Source organism: Rhinatrema bivittatum, chromosome 9 (assembly GCF_901001135.1).
Source record: "Rhinatrema bivittatum chromosome 9, aRhiBiv1.1, whole genome shotgun sequence".
Classification (NCBI taxonomy): Eukaryota; Metazoa; Chordata; class Amphibia; order Gymnophiona; family Rhinatrematidae; genus Rhinatrema; species Rhinatrema bivittatum.
The window spans coordinates 73,894,354-73,911,347 of NC_042623.1; the positions used below are offsets into that span (position 1 = coordinate 73,894,354).

Sequence of the window (16,994 nt, forward strand, 5' to 3'; positions counted from 1 at the left end):
TTGTTTTGCAATTTTTAATGCAAAATTATTATTTGCTGAATTTAACAGATTGAAAATATCAAAAGAAATATGGCAGGTAGAAAAGTTTAAACACTCTTCAGCTGATGTGTGGTTCTGGTTGGTTCTGCACAAAGCCCCACTTGTGGGGGGAAAAAAATGTATTGCAAGCTAGTACATAGGCTTCCAAGACTGAGCTAGGGCCCAGCTGCTCGTTGACAACCCTCTTAACTGCTTATGTGTCTTCTTTTGGCACTTTACAAACAATAGGCCTGACTGCAACTTCTAGTGCAAGGTAATAACTAGTTACAGAGTGTGAGTTTCCATCAAATAATGATCAACAGGTGTAAAAATTAGCTGTGTTAAATTGTTTGCATTCAGGGACAGACTACATTACCTTGCATCATTTTAAATTCATTTAATCTGTTTCCCCCTTCCAACCAGCAGTGCAGTGGCATTGTCAAGTAAAGGTAAACAGACCAGGTTTTCAGAATATCCACAATGATCATTCCACAGGTGTTCTTACATTACTGGTAGGGACAGAGTCAAGCTAAGGTGCATAGGTTGGGTATTTAGAAAATCAGATCTTTTGGTAGGACCAATTTTGTACATCCTGCTTTAATGACGTACCAGTGCTTGTGAATGTTCAACACCAAGCCTTGTTTTTTTTTCAAGCAGACATTGGTATAGTACCACTACTGAATTTCTGTATTGTGGAGTATGGCTCCTGGTTTCAGGCCATCCCTTCAGGAGGAGAGACACTTATTTATATTAGTATGTGTATAGAGTGGTGATGATTTATTAGTTTGTTTTAATGTGGATGCTACAGTTAAAGATTGTACTTAGAAGCAGTAGACTCTACCTTTGCAAAATAAATAGTGAGATGCTCTCAAAGACTTAGAGGAAGTTGAATAGTTTTTGCAATAGGGCATAATGTGCAGAGAAAAGGCAACTATCCATCAGCAATAAAGTGCATTCTTTAACGAGAGGATTCTGGTTTTCCCTTTTTCTGGATCGCTGTACCATGCTGGCAAATGAGCAGCTAGTTCCATTGCTCAGGCATTGGTGAGAATCTCTATACAGAACAAAGTGCTTACAAGGAGGAAGGGAGCTTTTCCAATAGAACAAGTTTTGTTTCCAACATTAAGAGAATAGGAGGTAGTGAAGTAAGATCAAATCCAGTCCTGCTCACACCAGATATATTTGCCAATACCTTGTGAGTCTTTTTGTAATGTGATAGCTGATTATGGTCCATTTCCATAAGAATGTGTGTATATAAAAACATCATTTGGTCTCCAGGTTTAATGTTTTCTTTTTTGTCATACCTAGAAAAAAGTCAAAATTGGAAAATAAACAAAATATATTATTCCTTACTATTATTAAAAAGAAAAACCTCCTGTTTGCTTCCTTTAATTTTCTGCCATTTCTTTTCATGAAGCTCACAAATAAGTTCTTTTGTCCATGAAAAATATAAGCTTTTGAAATCAACACCCCAGCCTGACAAACACTGTTCTTTCAAAAGGGATCTTAAAATGCAATAAAAGATATTCACACACTGCTCACAAAGCTATTAATGCTCCCTCTTTCTAGCAGAGGCACAGAGGAACAAGAGGGATTGGTCTGCTTCACAAAATAGAAAGTCCATTCAATAGTTTTAATCGGGGAATGGTATGGCACATTACAACCTCCATTAGCATGTTGTTATAGGTGTCAGTCATAAATATCTATTTTTAGTCTTTCAGGCTAAGATAACTGTAAAATCCTAAAACATAAGCTTTTCTTGCCTGAAGTAGAGAACCTGTGCATGTGGGGTGGTTAATTCCTTGCAACCTAACTCCATTAGAGGATGTTGAATTGTTTGGATTTTGGCAAAAACTAAGGAGGATCGAATATTCTTTTAAAAACATCATGTGGTATCCTGCCCTAATCAACCTGTACCATAAAAGATATATTAGGGCTAGGCTGAGAGAAATACATGGTTTCATGTTTTTCTCAAGTAATCATCAAAAAGACACACAATAAGAATCATTGTACAAAGCCGCTAATAAAAAAAAAAAAAAGTCACTGGATTGATCTTATTCCATTAGTATAAGTATCATCCATGAACAAATGCCATCAGTGGCCCATCCATATGGTTAGTCCACTTTACACAGAAAAAAAGGTCAAATAAGTTGTAGGTGACACCTTTCTAATAGATGAACTTAATACATTTGTGATTTTTTTCAAACCCTCATGAAAGGAGCACAGCTCTCAAAAAGTAGCCCCAAAAATGTATTAAGTATATCCAAGACCTTGTTTCTTAGCCTCTCTGTCTATCCCTCTGTTCTTCAAATTCAACCATTCAAGAAAGAGCAGGAAGTGATTTTCTAAAGATAGCTTCTTGAGAAAAAGGATCAAGAACATACTTCCAATTTGGGTTGATTTCAAGAAAGCGTGACACTCCAGTCTGTGCAGCGGCTACATCAATATGCAGAGACACATCTGTACAGGAAAAGTAGTACATGTATAAGATGCTAAATACTGCAAGAATAGTAAGTTAGGAGCATGAGTGGCAGAAAAGAAGATTTCACATTAGCAAGTTAGAAAATCATAACAAAACACATTTGCTTACCATAAACTGTTTTCTGTAGATAGCAGGATGAGTTAGCCATGCTGTCTGGGTGATGTCATCCAACAGCGTACCACATGGGAGTGCTCTCTCAGTAAATCGGAGTTTTGTTCTACTGCGCATGCACGGTAGTTCCTGCGCAAACGTTAGGTATGGTTCTCCTCAGTCTATGATAAAGCATTAATTTAGTGAATGCTCAAGCTATCAGCTAAAAGATCTGTCCAGGGAGGAGAGAGGGTTTGCATGGCTAATTCATCCTATCTATGAAAAACATAGTTTATAGCAAGCAAATTTGCTTTTCCCCACCCACAATCGATAAGCAGGGCTGAATTAGCCATGCTGTCTGGCGAATCCTAAGCTTAGGGTTGTAGTGGCTGATTCTTAGTCACTCCTTAGCTTTTTTTTTTTTTTTTGGGGGGGGGGGGGTTTCCCCCAAAATCAGTCTCCCCTATAAACAGCTTTTATTTAATTATATTTGTTAAAACTGCTTGCCCCACACTGCACTGTCTGAAGTAGCAAGCTAGTCCTAGGCAATAGTGGAATGTGAATGTATGAATTGATGACCATGTGGCTGCCATGCAGATGTCTGCGATAGGTACATTATACAGGTGTGCTATTTAAGAGGCTGTAGCTCTTACTGGGTGAGCTCCACCTAATCCAGGCAAGGAGGAGGATGGAGATTGGTAGCAGTGCTGAATGCAAGCAAAAATCCAGGTAGACATTGTTTGCTTGGTTACTGCTTTCCCTAAAGGCATTTGAATCATAAGTTATGAAAAGTTGTGATGATTTCCTATGCCCTTGAGTACATTTTTTGTAATATGCTAAAGCTCTTTTACAGTCCACAGTATGCAAGAGCTTCTCTCTTTCATTCTTGTGTGGCTTTGGAAAAGGGAGGGGGGGGGGGGAGTGTAATGTCCTGATTCATGTGAAATGTCACCAGAACCTTAGCTAGAAATTTAGGATGAGTACAAAGAACCACTTTATCATGAAAGAATTGAAGATAAGGTTCAAAATGTACGAAGGTCTGTAGTTCACTGATCCTCCTTGCTGAAGTGCCACTACAAGGAACAGTACCTTCCATGCTAAAACTTTTAAAGGGATTGATTGAATTTGTTCAAATGGTTCATAGAAACATAGAAATGACAGCAGAAAAAGACCAAACAGCCCATCCAGTCTGCCCAGCAAGTTTCAAACTTTTTTTTTTTCTCATACTTATCTGTTACTCTTGGCTCTTAGTAACCTTTTGGTTCTATTTCCCTTCCACCCCCACCATTAATGTAGAGCGTAGTGTTGGAGCTGCATCTAAGTGAAATATCTAGCTTAATTAGTTAGGGGTAGAAACTGCTGCAATAAGCAAGCTACACCCATGCTTATTTGTTTACCCAGATTATGTAATTCAATCCTTGTTGGTTGACTGTATATAGATCCACTTTTCTTCACTCGGAAAAAAATCAGCAGAACCAAGGGTCACGATTTGAAGCTCCAGGGAGGAAGACTCAGAACCAATGTCAGGAAGTATTTCTTCACAGAGAGGGTGGTGGATGCCTGGACTGCCCTTCCAGAGGAAGTGGTGAAGACCAGAAGTGTGAAAGACTTCAAAGGGGCGTGGGATAAACACTGTGGATCCATAAAGTCTACAGGACATGAATGAATGTGGGATAAAAGAAGATTTGCATTCACAAAAAAGCGGGGAGTAGCTTGCTTTTTACGGCAAGCTACTCCCCTGCCGTTGCAATGGGTAAGTTTGCATCTGTCATGATAGGCTGCAATCACGCGAAGAGGCATTCTGATAAAGGAAGTTGCCAGACCTTCTCTTGATAAATCAGTTAGGTTAGCAGCTGTGTTGCTGAAGCACTGAAAGGGTGAATCCCATGCCAGAAACACCAGTCTGTAAATCACTTCCATTTGAAAGCATAGATAGGATGAGTCAAAGGTTTCTTTAAAGCTATTTTAAAAAGTCTTGTATCTGAGTCAGGAGATGTAAGCTCCTTAGACTTTTGCCCTCCTCATCCATGTCGTCAGATGGAGGGAAGACTGCAGCGGATGAATGAGTGACTTTTTCCTGAGACAGACTATGTGTGGCCTGACCAAGAGGTTTCGGCTTCTTTATGGAATATTGTACAAGATACGCATACCTCTGTTGTCTTGGTCATGCTGGAGCGATGAATATCAGACAAGTTTTGTCATGAATCATTTTCTGTATCGTTCAAGAGATTAGAGGAATTGGAGGAAAAGCATATAAGAGTCCGGTCGCCCATGAAATGAGGAAGGCATCCACAGCCTCCCTCTATTAACTGGGTAGAATGGAGCAAATACTTCCGTACTTTCCAGGTGAGATCTGTCGCAAACAGGTCTATCCACAGCAGTCCCCACTCGAGCAAGAGATTGTCGACTACTGTCTGATTTATGGACCACTTGTGTGGATGAAATACTCTGCTTTAGGTGGTCCGCCATCATGTTTGCAAGGCTCAGAAGATTATTTTCCTTCAGGCAACCTGAATGGTCGATGGTCTTCTCCCAAATCCATACTGCTTTCCTGCACAGCATCTATGAATAGGAGCCTCCTTGCTTGTTTATGTAAAACATAGCCACCTGGTTGTCCACATCGATCATTAGCAATGTATTCTGAAGGAGATGTTGGAATGCAACTAGAGCGTTCCTTATCACCCTGAACTCTAGTAAACTGATCTGGAGAGCAGACTCCTCTCATGACCATTAATCCTGTGTTTTGTATTGCAACAGGTGAGTTCCCCAAACCTGCATGGAGGCATCAGTGGTCAGAATTAGTTGATGCGGAGGGACACGAAGAGATGCCCCCTTTTGTTAAATTGTTTTCCTGCAACCACCAAAAGTAGTCTCTTCATGGAGGTCTTCATCCTGATTCAGAATGTTAGCAGTTGAAAGTACTGCAACCATTGGCCCTTGAGACCCCATTGTAAACTCATGTGTAGATGAGTGTGGAATACAACATGAATGGCTGCTGCCATTGCCATGTATCCCAACAAGGTTAATACTTGATGTGCCAACACCAATGTCATCTGAAGTAAAGACTGACTGAGGTGTTGAATCCTCTGAATCCTGTCTTGTGGTAATAAAGCCCTCCTGGGGCTGAAGTCTACTCTTGCTCCTATGAACTGTATGCATTGGGCGAGCTGGAGAATCGACTTTTCATAATTGAATAGAAATTCTAGGCCTTCCAGGCACTGACTAGGTCTTCTGTAAGTCATGCCATAGAGATACCAGAATGGGAGAAACTATCAGCCAGTCATCCAGGTAAGGAAAAATTTGGAATCCCTGGCAATGTAGATGAGCCACAGCTGCTGTCGGGCATTTTGTGAAAACTCTAGGAGTGGACAAGAGACCAAAAGGAATAACTGAATTGGTAATGCACCGTACTCATTCTGAAATGGAGGTACTGACAAGGGTGGTTTGGGATGAGAGCATAAGCGTCCTTCAGATCCAGGGAGCACATCCAATTCTTCAGTTGTACAAAAGGCAGAATTGACTTGAGAGAAATCATTTTGAATTTCTCCTTTCACAGGTGTTTGTTGAGAGAGCGGAGGTTCAATATGGAACATAGCCAGCCCGCCCCCCGCCCCCCGCCCCCGAATGCTTTGGGATGAGAAAGTAAGGGTATTAGAATCTTGTAGAAATGTTCTATTCTGGAATCTGATAGATAACTCTGAACCAATAGCTTTTGAATCTCCTTCTGTAATGCTTGAGTAAGCAAATCATGTTGCTGAAGAGTTGTGGAATGAGAGAGCTTGGGATGGCTCTTGAAATCTAGGCAATATCTGTAGCAGATAATGCTGACGACCCAATGATCTTTTGTAATCTTTCCCCTTGCCACATAAAAAAAATGGCACAGTCTGCCTCCAACTGGTGGGTTGGGCTGTGGCTATGCCTGGCTCAAGGTTTAGGTGCAGCTGGCTGCGCTGGTTTCTGTTGCATGCAGTCACAAGGACAATTTCTTGGCTGTAACTGCTGAGGCTGAACACATGGCTGTTGTTAAGACTACAATCGATTATAAAGAGAACTGCTTCTACGGTTTCCTTTGATAGTACTTATAGTACTGGGGGTAATAACGCTTGGATATTCCAGGAGTATCTAGAAATGTCAACAAGGATTGCACTGCCACAATCTGCTCCTTAATTTGGGAGACTGTCTCCCTCAGTTTGTCTCCAAATAAGTTGTTTCCCAGTCAGGGAAGGTTCACTAGTTGCTCATGGACATCTTCCCTTATACTGCTGGCCCTGACCCAAGCCATACAACATGCAGCAATTGCAGTAGCCGGTGTCGAAAGATTCATATACCACCTAAGCAGATGACAAATACCCTCTTCAAGATCTATTAAGGATTGAGGGGTTATTTGCTCTCCCGTTTCTGATCTGATAAATGGCTTCAGAAGCTGCAGGCACTCGTGAAGAATACCGCACCATATAAAATTGGTGCTGCTGGATCCTGGCATGTTAACATGGTGCTTTGGAAGATTTTCTTTCCAAAAGTAGTCTAGAATCTTGTGTTCTCTCCCAGGTGGAGCGCTGGAGTGAAGTTTGGACTTTTTGGATTTCTTTAGCACCACCTCAACCAATATGGACATGTGTAGCAAGTTCACAACTCCATAAGTGGGAGACTTCTGAAGACAGAACTTCAAATCCAATTTCTTGGATAGTGGCAAAATTTAAGATGGAGTTCCCCCAAGTCTTTAATAAGAGATTGTCCAGAATGGTATGGGAAGGTAACGTGGAGGTTCCTCTGGAAGATCCGATGGTATACCTATGGCACTGGAAGGTGAGGGAGGCCGGGACCCATTCCTTTAGTATTCCGAAGCGGGAGTCTGGAGGAATTGGATCCTTTTGCCATGGAGATGCCAGCTCTTCTCTAGGTTTTGGAGTCTTACAATGACGTCGACTCTGTGGCTCCAATGAGTGGTGAGGACTCCCCAGCATATTGTGATGTGTAGAGGCCGGGTGAGGAAAGGTCGGTGGTGATACCTGAAGATGTATAGATGAAAACAGATTTTTGATCATCGTAAGCTGTTGCATGGCTTGAGCAGATTAGCTTACCGGAGACGGAGGTCTAGGTCTTTCAGGTATTAAAGCAACAGATATCCTTGTCAAATAGTGAGAGAATCAGCATGAGAAAATGGGCTTCTCTCATCCAAGTTTGAAGACAAATTGCCCTGTTCTTGAATCAACGCAGATGCAGAGCTTATGGAGTAAGGCTTGGATGGTAACAACTATGGCTCTACTGCTAAGATGTCAAGGACTGGATCTACATGACAGCTGGCAGGCGATGCCCGATCCTCTCTTCTCTTCTTCTGAGAAGGTGAGTGAGGTGTCATTGCTGGTCAGGCTCCTGTGGACACTGACTTAGTAGTTCGTCCATGATCTTCTGACAGCATCTTCGTATGCGTCAATTTTTGCATGACACCGTATGGGGCTTTGCCTCTATATCATGAGCACTGCATCGTGGCACCGTCAGGCTAGAATGAGCCACCTCACTGTGCGTTGTCAACTGCATCGCCCTGCAATGAGTTCTACCTCTTTCCTGCATCATTATGCCATGAGCCATCTCCTGCGTCAAGCGATCCAATGCTTTCTTCGTTGGGCCATCTCCCGATGCCTCCTGCTTCGACACCTTCTTCCCCCCTCGACATGACTCCGCTCCTGTGTCATTGCTTTTCTTGGATTGATGTATCATGCATCGATGGCACTCTCAATGACTCAGCGCGGTTAGGTGCAATCTTGAGCGGTTCAGATGTCTCAATGAGGGGATTTTTGGTGCCTTAGCAAGCAAGGACACCAAGGCCTCACTTACCCTAGCCAGGGTGGACTCACTCTGGACCAGTTTGGAGGGTTTAGAAGATGGTCTTTCCAACCCAACTCTCCTATTCTGGTCCCGATGATTCTTCTTAGGCCTGGGTGAACAATGCGTTGGTAAATGTGGAGACTGAGTATAGCTACTGTCTCTCGTTTCCCGCTTTTCGGGTGCCACTAACTTCGATGCTTTGTCTCTGCGCCCTCAGTGACAGGTAACTACAGTTGCGGCACGATGCTTGGTCGTGGTCTGGGCCCAAGCAGAGGTAACAATAATTGTGACCGTCGTGACGGACATAATATGTCTGCACCCACAGAACTTAAAGCCCAGTTCTTTGACATGGCAAGCAGAGCTGCTGTTGAGGTGATTGCTTGCGTGAAAAAAAGAGATCTGAGGAGAAAAATTGTCTGAGATGTGCTTCTGCATGTCTGTGTGAAACAGAAGAAAGTTTGAGAAGCAGCGTACCTAATGTTCACGCGGGAACCGCTGCGCATGTACAGCAGAGTAACGCTTTGATTTACTGAGAGAGCTCCACGTAGCGTGCCAGATGACGTCACCCAGATAGCATGGCTAATTCAGCCCTGTTTATCAATGGAAAAATTGTATTTCATGGCAAGTATATTAAACTAGGCATCCCTTACAAATAAAATTAAGCATACCAAGGATTACAAATATTTTTATTTATATTACCATCCTTATGTATATTATTTAGATTTTAATGTGTTGTGCTAATTTGGTATTCACTCGAAATACGTAATTGTGTATGGAACAATTGAATTAAGGCAACACGAGACACACCAAAACACTCAAACCACACTGAATGGTACAGAATGCTATTTTCAGATTTTAATGCAATGAAAAGAAACATAAAATAGCTATAAAACAGATTATGTAAATATATACTAACTGCATTTACATAAGCTACATATCTATATATAAAGAGAGAGATAAAACATTCATTTGCACTTAAAACTGAACTGCATTCTCTCTGAGTGAAGCCAAGAATCCAACAGGAAAATTTAGTAAAGAGGCTCGGAGATGCTGCTAATATTGAAAGTATTATACAACTGAGTGTGTAATACTGCTCACAGCCCCTGTGTGTGTGTGTGTGTGTGTTGGGGGGGGGGGGGGGGAGAGGCTTGCCCATCCTATCATGACAACACTTAATGGCCAGACTTGGAGAGTGTGTACCAGATTCTGAAAGGAGCTGTGATCTGTGGCCTTTGCATAGGATTCTTGCTGCAGTAGTTGGGCTAGAAGAAGAGTATGTGGTATAAAATGGGAGGGGAAATGGTATAATGAAGGTTCATAGCAATTTTGATTACTGGCAGCTGATGGCTCGAGAGGGGGAGATTGCTCCCGGGACACCCATAGCCAGTTTTTACTTAACAGGAAACTGCCAGGCACAAAAAAAAGGGAAGGGAATGGATAGAATATTCTAAAATGGAGTCATCCAAAAAAACACAAGCATGGTCAGGACAAGTTGTTATACTAAACAGAAGCAACTTCAGCAGAGATTTTAAAAACAAACTGGGAAATCTTAGCTGCTGCTAATTTTCAAAAACAGATTCCAGAATCTTAGTTATCTTTCAGCTTGTGTGATGACTTAGTTTAGCTACAGACAGTCCTTTAATTAAAAAAAACCAAAAAACTCTCAATCACACTTGGGGTTTGAATGATTGATTAAAAAGGATGTACGTACAAGATGGACACCTAATAGTGTGTAGAACACTAAAGATGAACACTATGTCCAAATGTCTTTTTTAAACTAAAACAGTATGGTTGATTTCTATTATTTACATGGCTGAAGTACAGGCACTCATCTAGTCTATACTTAACAGACATGGCCAGATTAGTTTTGTCTTTTTTTTGTTTGGGTGAATACAACTTGTCTGTCATGAGACTGCCCTCTTCATAAAAAAAGATAAATGTTTAGTTATGCCAACAAATAGCTGCAGCCCTTCAGGAACAAAAATAGCATTCTACAACCCCTGAATTCAAAATATGAAATTTCACAGACACTGGCTCCACCGAATTAGTATCTGACACTTCACTGCACTCCCATTTATTAATATGATCATCATCATCCCTACTCTAAATCCAATTTTACAAACCTGTGGAGGGATGCACCAGTTTATGCAATTCCTGAACTGCTACTCCGCCCGGATAGTTAAAATGTGAGACATACAGTGAAGATCCAGAATAGGCAGCATTAGCCAGCAGATGTGCAACAGCAGCCAGAGATCCTACTTTAAATACCCAGGATTTGTTGTAGTAATTCAACCTGCCAAAAAATCAAAGGACTATAAATCACCACCTCAGATTCAGTAAACATCCATGTTGGCAATCTAGCTAAACTAGAGTTTATTTATGACAAACATTATTCAAAAAATAGGGCTTCCATGCCAATATCACCATTAGATTTCAATAGAGGAAAAGTAATGCATGTTCAGCAAAGCCTGTAGTAAAAATACAATTACAGCATTATTTATTTATTTTATTTATTCAACTTTATATACCAACTTTCACATAGATATCAAGGCGGTTTACATTCATGGAATTTGCAGTAGCAAAATTCAAAAATACATATAACAAACTTGTCACTATAATTTTACATTATTTCGCTAATATATTAGTCTAAAATACATAGTACTTCCGTATAAAAAATTAAAACACTTTTAAAAACACTTTAAAATATAATTATATTAAAGATAATTCTAAAAGGTTAGATAACCCATCCCCCTTCATCCCCTTTCTTTATCTTACCCAACCTTACTTGTTCCTACCCCTCTTTTTATACCCTTATTCCCATCTAAGTCCTTTAGATATTATAACTATTTCTTCATCACTCATCCACTATATGATCTTGATAGAAGGTAGAAGGATCAATAAAATTGCCTCTAACCAGGCTGGTCATTTTTTGCCCTGGCACTCAAAATTACTTTAAAAATAAAAATCAAGTAAGAAAAGGTGGAAAGGGCCGATGGAATAAAACTTGCGCTAAAATTGGAGTTAAATTTTAGTGGGGGTTTTACTTAACGTGTGGCGTTAAAAAGAAGGGTCCCCATGGGATGCAGTAAGCTAATGGAATTTAAATCAAATAGTTAAAAATGCACGCTAAACAAAAAATGCACATTAAAATGGGAGTTAAACTGACAAATCCACACTAATGCAGAAAAGTGTTTTAAAAAGTTCTTAAAAACAGGAATAAGGAGGTAAGTGCTTGAAGCTGGAAGGAGTGTGACCGAAATGACTTGCATGCAAGATTGTGTCCAAGTTGGGTTGCCCAGTACCAATCTCACATGCAAGATTATTTGGGCGAGGCATGCCAAGTGAAATCAAAGGTTAAGCTTTCTAGAGCAAGCACCTACAGCTAAACAGTACATGCTTTGGTGCTATGCATCTCAAATGTCTGAGGTTGCCGGTTCCAAAGCTTATCCTTTGATTTCTCTTGGCAAAATGGCCTTGCATACAAGATTGGCACTGGGGAACTCCAACATTGCTCTCTGCTTCAACTGCAAGAGATAACGGGGAGTTGGACTCAGACAGCAATAAACAAGGGCCCTGACTTTTACAGTCTGAGAAACTGATAATTATGGGGGTTATCTATACGGCGTGGTGGGTGTTTCCATGGACTTGCTGGGCAGACTGGATGGACCATTTGGTCTTTTTCTGCCATCATTTCTATGATTCTATGAGACTTAGAGAGATAGTGGATGCTCTCCAAGGAGCTATGCTCAAACAAATGGTAATGGAACCCACGAGGGAGGGTGTGATACTTGACCTAGTGCTCACAAATGGGGATGTCTCTAATGTTCAGACAGGTGCCCACCTGAGTCCAACTGATCATCAGACGGTATGGTTTGATATCATGAGTAAGATAACCCAAGTTTTCAAGTTCAAGAATACGGACTTTGACAAAATGGGGATATACATGGAGGAAGAACTAGAAGACAGGGAGAAAATGAGCGCGGTGGAATAACAGTGGGCTAAATTAAAAGGAGCAATTACAAAGGCAACAAATCTATGTTAGAAAAATAAACAAATGTACAAGAAAAAAAAAACCAGTTAGTTCTCAAAGGAGGTGGCTGCAAAAATAAAGGTAAAAAGATCAGTGTTCATGAAATATAAAGGATCCCAAAAAGAGAAACACAGGGAACAATACCTTGTGAAACTGAGGGATACTAAGAAAGAAATCAGTAAAGCAAAAGATCAACTGGAAGAAAGGATTGCCAAAGAGATAAAGAGAGGTAACAAAACATTTTTCAGATATATGAAGGAAAGCCTGAAGTGGTATAGTGAAATTGAAAGGTGATGAGGAGCAATGTGTCGAGACAAACCAGGAAATGGAGGAAATATTAAACAAATACTTCAGTTCACTAAAGAAGACCCTGGAGAAGGACTGCTGCTGGTGGATAAGACCATAGAAGGAAATGGGTTAGAAACCACTCCTTATCTAGAAAAGTATGTATGGGAAGAGCTAGGAATACTGAATGTAGACAAGTCCATGGGGCTGGATGAGGTACATTCCAGGATAATACGAAAATTCAGAGATGTCCTGGTAGGTCCACTAAATGATCTGTTCAATAGATCCCTGGAAACGGGAGTGGTGCTGCAAGCTTGGAAAAGAGTGGCTGTGGTCCTGCTTCATAAGAGTGGTAGCAGAGAAGAGGCTGGAAACTACAGGCCAGTTAGCCTCACTTCACTGGGAAAAGTAATGGAGACATTGCTGAAAGAAAGGATACTGAACTATGTACAATCCAGTTAAGTTGCTGGACCCGAGGCAGCATGGATTCACCAGAGGAAAGTCCTGTCAGACAAATCTGATTGATTTTTTTTGATTGGGTGACTAGAGAATTGGATTGAGGAAGAGCACTCTGTTATCTACTTGGATTTCAGCAAAGCTTTTGATACTGTCCCACATAGGAGGCTTGTGAACAAAATGAAAAGCTTTGGAGTGAGTGCCAAGGTGGCGGCCTGGATTACAAACTTGTTGACTGATAGGAAACAGCGTGAAATGGTAAATGGAACCTACTCTGAAGAGAGAACTGTGTTAAGCAGAATGCCACAGGTTCTATTCAACATCTTTATGTGTGAAATTGCGGAAGGGATAGAAGGTAACATTTTGTCTATTTGTGGATGATACCAAGATCTGGAACAGAGTGGACACGCCTGAAGGACTAGAGAATAAAAAGTGATTTACGAAAGCTTGAAGAGTGATGGAAAGTTTGGGAGCTGGGAATCAATGCCAAGAAGTGCAGAGAGTCATGCATCTGGGATGCGGTAATCCAAAAGAGCTGTATGTGATTTGGGGGGGGGGGGGGGGGGGGGGGGGGGGTGGTGAAATGCACAGACCAGGGTAGGATCTTGGGGTAATAGTGTTTGATGATCTGAAGATGGTGAAGCAATGTGACAAGCAGATAGCTAGGAGAATGCTGGGCTGCATAGAGAGAGGAATAACCAATAAGAAAATGGAAGTGGTGATGCCTTTGTACAGGTCTTTGGTGAGGCCTCACCTGAAGTATTGTGTTCAGTTCTGGAGCCCTTATCTCAAAAGGCATAGAGACAGGATGGAGAGAAGTGGTCCAGAGCAGGGCTACCAAAATGGGTGGGGGTCAATATCAGAAAACCTATGAGGAGAGACTGAAGCATCTGAATATGTATACCCAGAAGAAAGAAGGCACAAGGGTGTTATGATGCTGACCTTCAGATACCTGAAAGGTTTGAATGATGTGCAAACGTCAAACCTTTACCACTAGAAAGAAATCATTAGAACTAGGCGGTCAGAAAATTAAACTCCAGGGAGGATGTCTCAGAACCAATGTCAGAAAATAATTCTTCATGGAGAGGGTGATGGATGCCTGGAATGCCCTTCTGGAGGAGGTGGTGAAAACAAAAATTGTGAAGGAATTCAAAAGGGCATGGGATAAATACTGTGGATCCCCAAACGGATGGAAAAGAAGAGTGCGTGGAGTAATGTGCTGGTGCGGCGGTTACTATCCTAAACCAACAAGCCTGATACTTTTAAAAACGCAAACATTGCTCTCTGCTTCAATTGGTTTCAGATGGCAACCAATGAGGGCCTTTGAATTTTACGATGTGGGAAACCAATAAGCATGGGGGTAACGGGCAATTGGATTCAAACAGCAACCTATGAGGGCCCTGACTTTTAAGGCCTGGGAAACTGGTAAGCATGGGGTAACCTGCACACAGCAGATACTATCATAAGCTTACTGGGCAGACTGGATAGACCATTTGGACCTTTTCCGCCGTCAATTCTATGTTTCTATTACTTGCCTTTGAATGAGAAAACATGCTCACAAGTTGAGATGCATAGCATCAATCTCATATGCAATGCTATTTTGGCAAGTAATGCCATATGCAATGCTATTTTGGCAAGTAAAATCAAAAACATAAGCTCTCTGGAGTGTGCATCAGACTTTGGCATCCTGTTCAGCTTTGTGTGCCCCTCCACCTCAGACAATTTATGCTTGGTTAAGCTAGCTGTAGTTGCCCGCCCCAGAGAGCTTATGCTTTGATTTTCCTTGCCATCTTCTGCCAAAAGGGCCTAGGAAGCAAGAATTTGCTCTCTGGAGTGGGCACTTACAGCTAGCTAAAGCAAGTGCAAGCTCCCTGTGGTGGGCACCTACAGTTCAACAAACACCAAAGTTGGATGCACTTTGCTGGTGTACTGTTAATCTAAAAGGTGCCCTCATCAAGAGCTCCAGAAACTAAATTCCTGGGTCTGAGGTGGAGTAAACTCACATTTCTGGTGACCAAAGTTATTCTATTGCTGTGCCCAGTCTGGTAGAAGCAGCTAGACATTACCACACTGGGCACAGCAATAGTATAATATGGCAAACAGAAATGTGAGTTAAATTTTACTCCTGCTCTGACCTAGGAGTTTAGTTTCCAGCATTAAGAAAATGTGCTTTAAGCTGTCTACCCTTTAACTAACCTCCCTGATTTGCTGAGAAATACCTAATGCCTTCTTTTACATGGGATCTGCATGCACCCACACTAATCTTAATGCTGGTTTTTACTCCTGTTTTAGTGTACTTTTTTTTTTGGAGTTAAAACCTCCGTTTCATACCAGAGTTAATTTACGCCAGAAAAATGCACACCAAAACAGGAGTAAATAGGTGCGCATTTAATAGCATTTAATAGCATTTCTTATTACCTTGACCTCAATATTCAGCACCCTGAAGTTCAGCTATTCATGGCAGAGCTGCGCAAGACCCACTGCTCTTCCTGGACAGCTTTGTCATTCTACAGCTGCTGCTACGTTTTCCACAGGTCTTAATACGGCAGCATGCAGGCTGAAGGGAAATAATGCGAAAGATTTGAGCTACATCCCTGCACACCTATCTTAGTCTTGGAAAAGCACCTCTGTGTGGTACACTTGGGCAAGTGGTATGAGCAGAGCCCACTCTGTTGTCATTCTGGAGGCTTAAGTCCACGTCTACTACAAAAAGAATATGTAAAATTAAAAAAAAAAAAAAAAAAAAAAAGACATGAGCCATCTCATGTCTTTTAACTAAGAATATTTCTTAGTTAAGGACATTGATGGACTTGATGGTGTGTGTGACTGGTGTGTCATGGTGTGTCATTCTCTCCACCTCTGCCCGGTGGAGAGAATGACTGGTGTGTCATGGTGTGTCATTCTCTCCACCTCTGCCCGGTGGAGAGAATGACATCTGATCCTGGCCGGATCAGATGTCATTCTCTCCACCGGGCAGAGGTTTTCTTCCAAGTGTGCCACATTCTCTGGTGAAAGCCACAAATTAGAGAAAGAGACTGATTTCTGAGTGCTCCAGCTGGGGCATACAGGAGTAGTCTTGGCACCCAAAGCCCCAAATCCCAGAGAAAATATATTTTTTTTAAATAACAGGGGAAAAATAACTTCAGTTAAGTGTAATATTGCATTGCCAGCAAATAGCAAGAAAGTTTCAGGCATGCTGTCCCTCTCACTTGCCACAAGGCAGTGTTCTTACAGGACAAAGGCAGTAGAAAGATCACCTTAAGTTATCAGGAGCATTTGGATGAAAAATGCAATTGAATGTAGTGATCAGGATGATAGACAACGTAGTTTACATTTTAAAACATTAATAGAGAAGTAGCAAAGCAAATTAAAAAAAAAAATAAATATATATATATATATATATACACACACACACACACACACACACCATCAAGTCCATCAATGTCCTTAACTAAGAAATATTCTGGATTGCAAGCACAGCAAGAAAAAGCAGAAGAGGAAACAGTACCTTGCACTTACATAAGCGAACAGCCTTTTGCAGCCGCAATGTTGAAGACTGGGAAGGTATAAATGATAAACCGCAGCTCTTTGTGAGGTAGCAAGGAGTATAAGAAAATAAAGCCCAGCGCTGGCACAAGTAGCTGCTGTATCCTTTTGTCTCTGGTACCTAATGGTATGAATAGAATACTGCATGCCAAAGCCCGAGGCAGTGCCAAACAGAAATACCAATAAAACGGAGAGGTCTTGGGAAAGAAAGGGTTAAGGAAACTTTTGTGGTCAAAAGCTAGCCCTAAAGAATTCTGAAAG

The 16,994-nt window shown here is 41.4% G+C and overlaps 1 protein-coding gene across 1 annotated transcript in view; it reads right to left on the reverse strand.

Moving 5' to 3' along the window:
• ALG12 (ALG12 alpha-1,6-mannosyltransferase) overlaps positions 1 to 16,994 on the reverse strand; it is a 27,577-nt gene continuing 10,583 nt past the window's right edge. Inside the window, exons 6-9 of the mRNA XM_029615469.1 lie at positions 16,707 to 16,930; positions 10,540 to 10,709; positions 2,403 to 2,478; positions 1 to 1,322 (exon numbers count right to left, since the gene is read on the reverse strand). Of these exons, the coding sequence (XP_029471329.1) occupies positions 1,091 to 1,322; positions 2,403 to 2,478; positions 10,540 to 10,709; positions 16,707 to 16,930 (702 nt within the window). The 3' untranslated portion in view covers positions 1 to 1,090. The remainder of the gene's footprint in view (positions 1,323 to 2,402; positions 2,479 to 10,539; positions 10,710 to 16,706; positions 16,931 to 16,994) is intronic.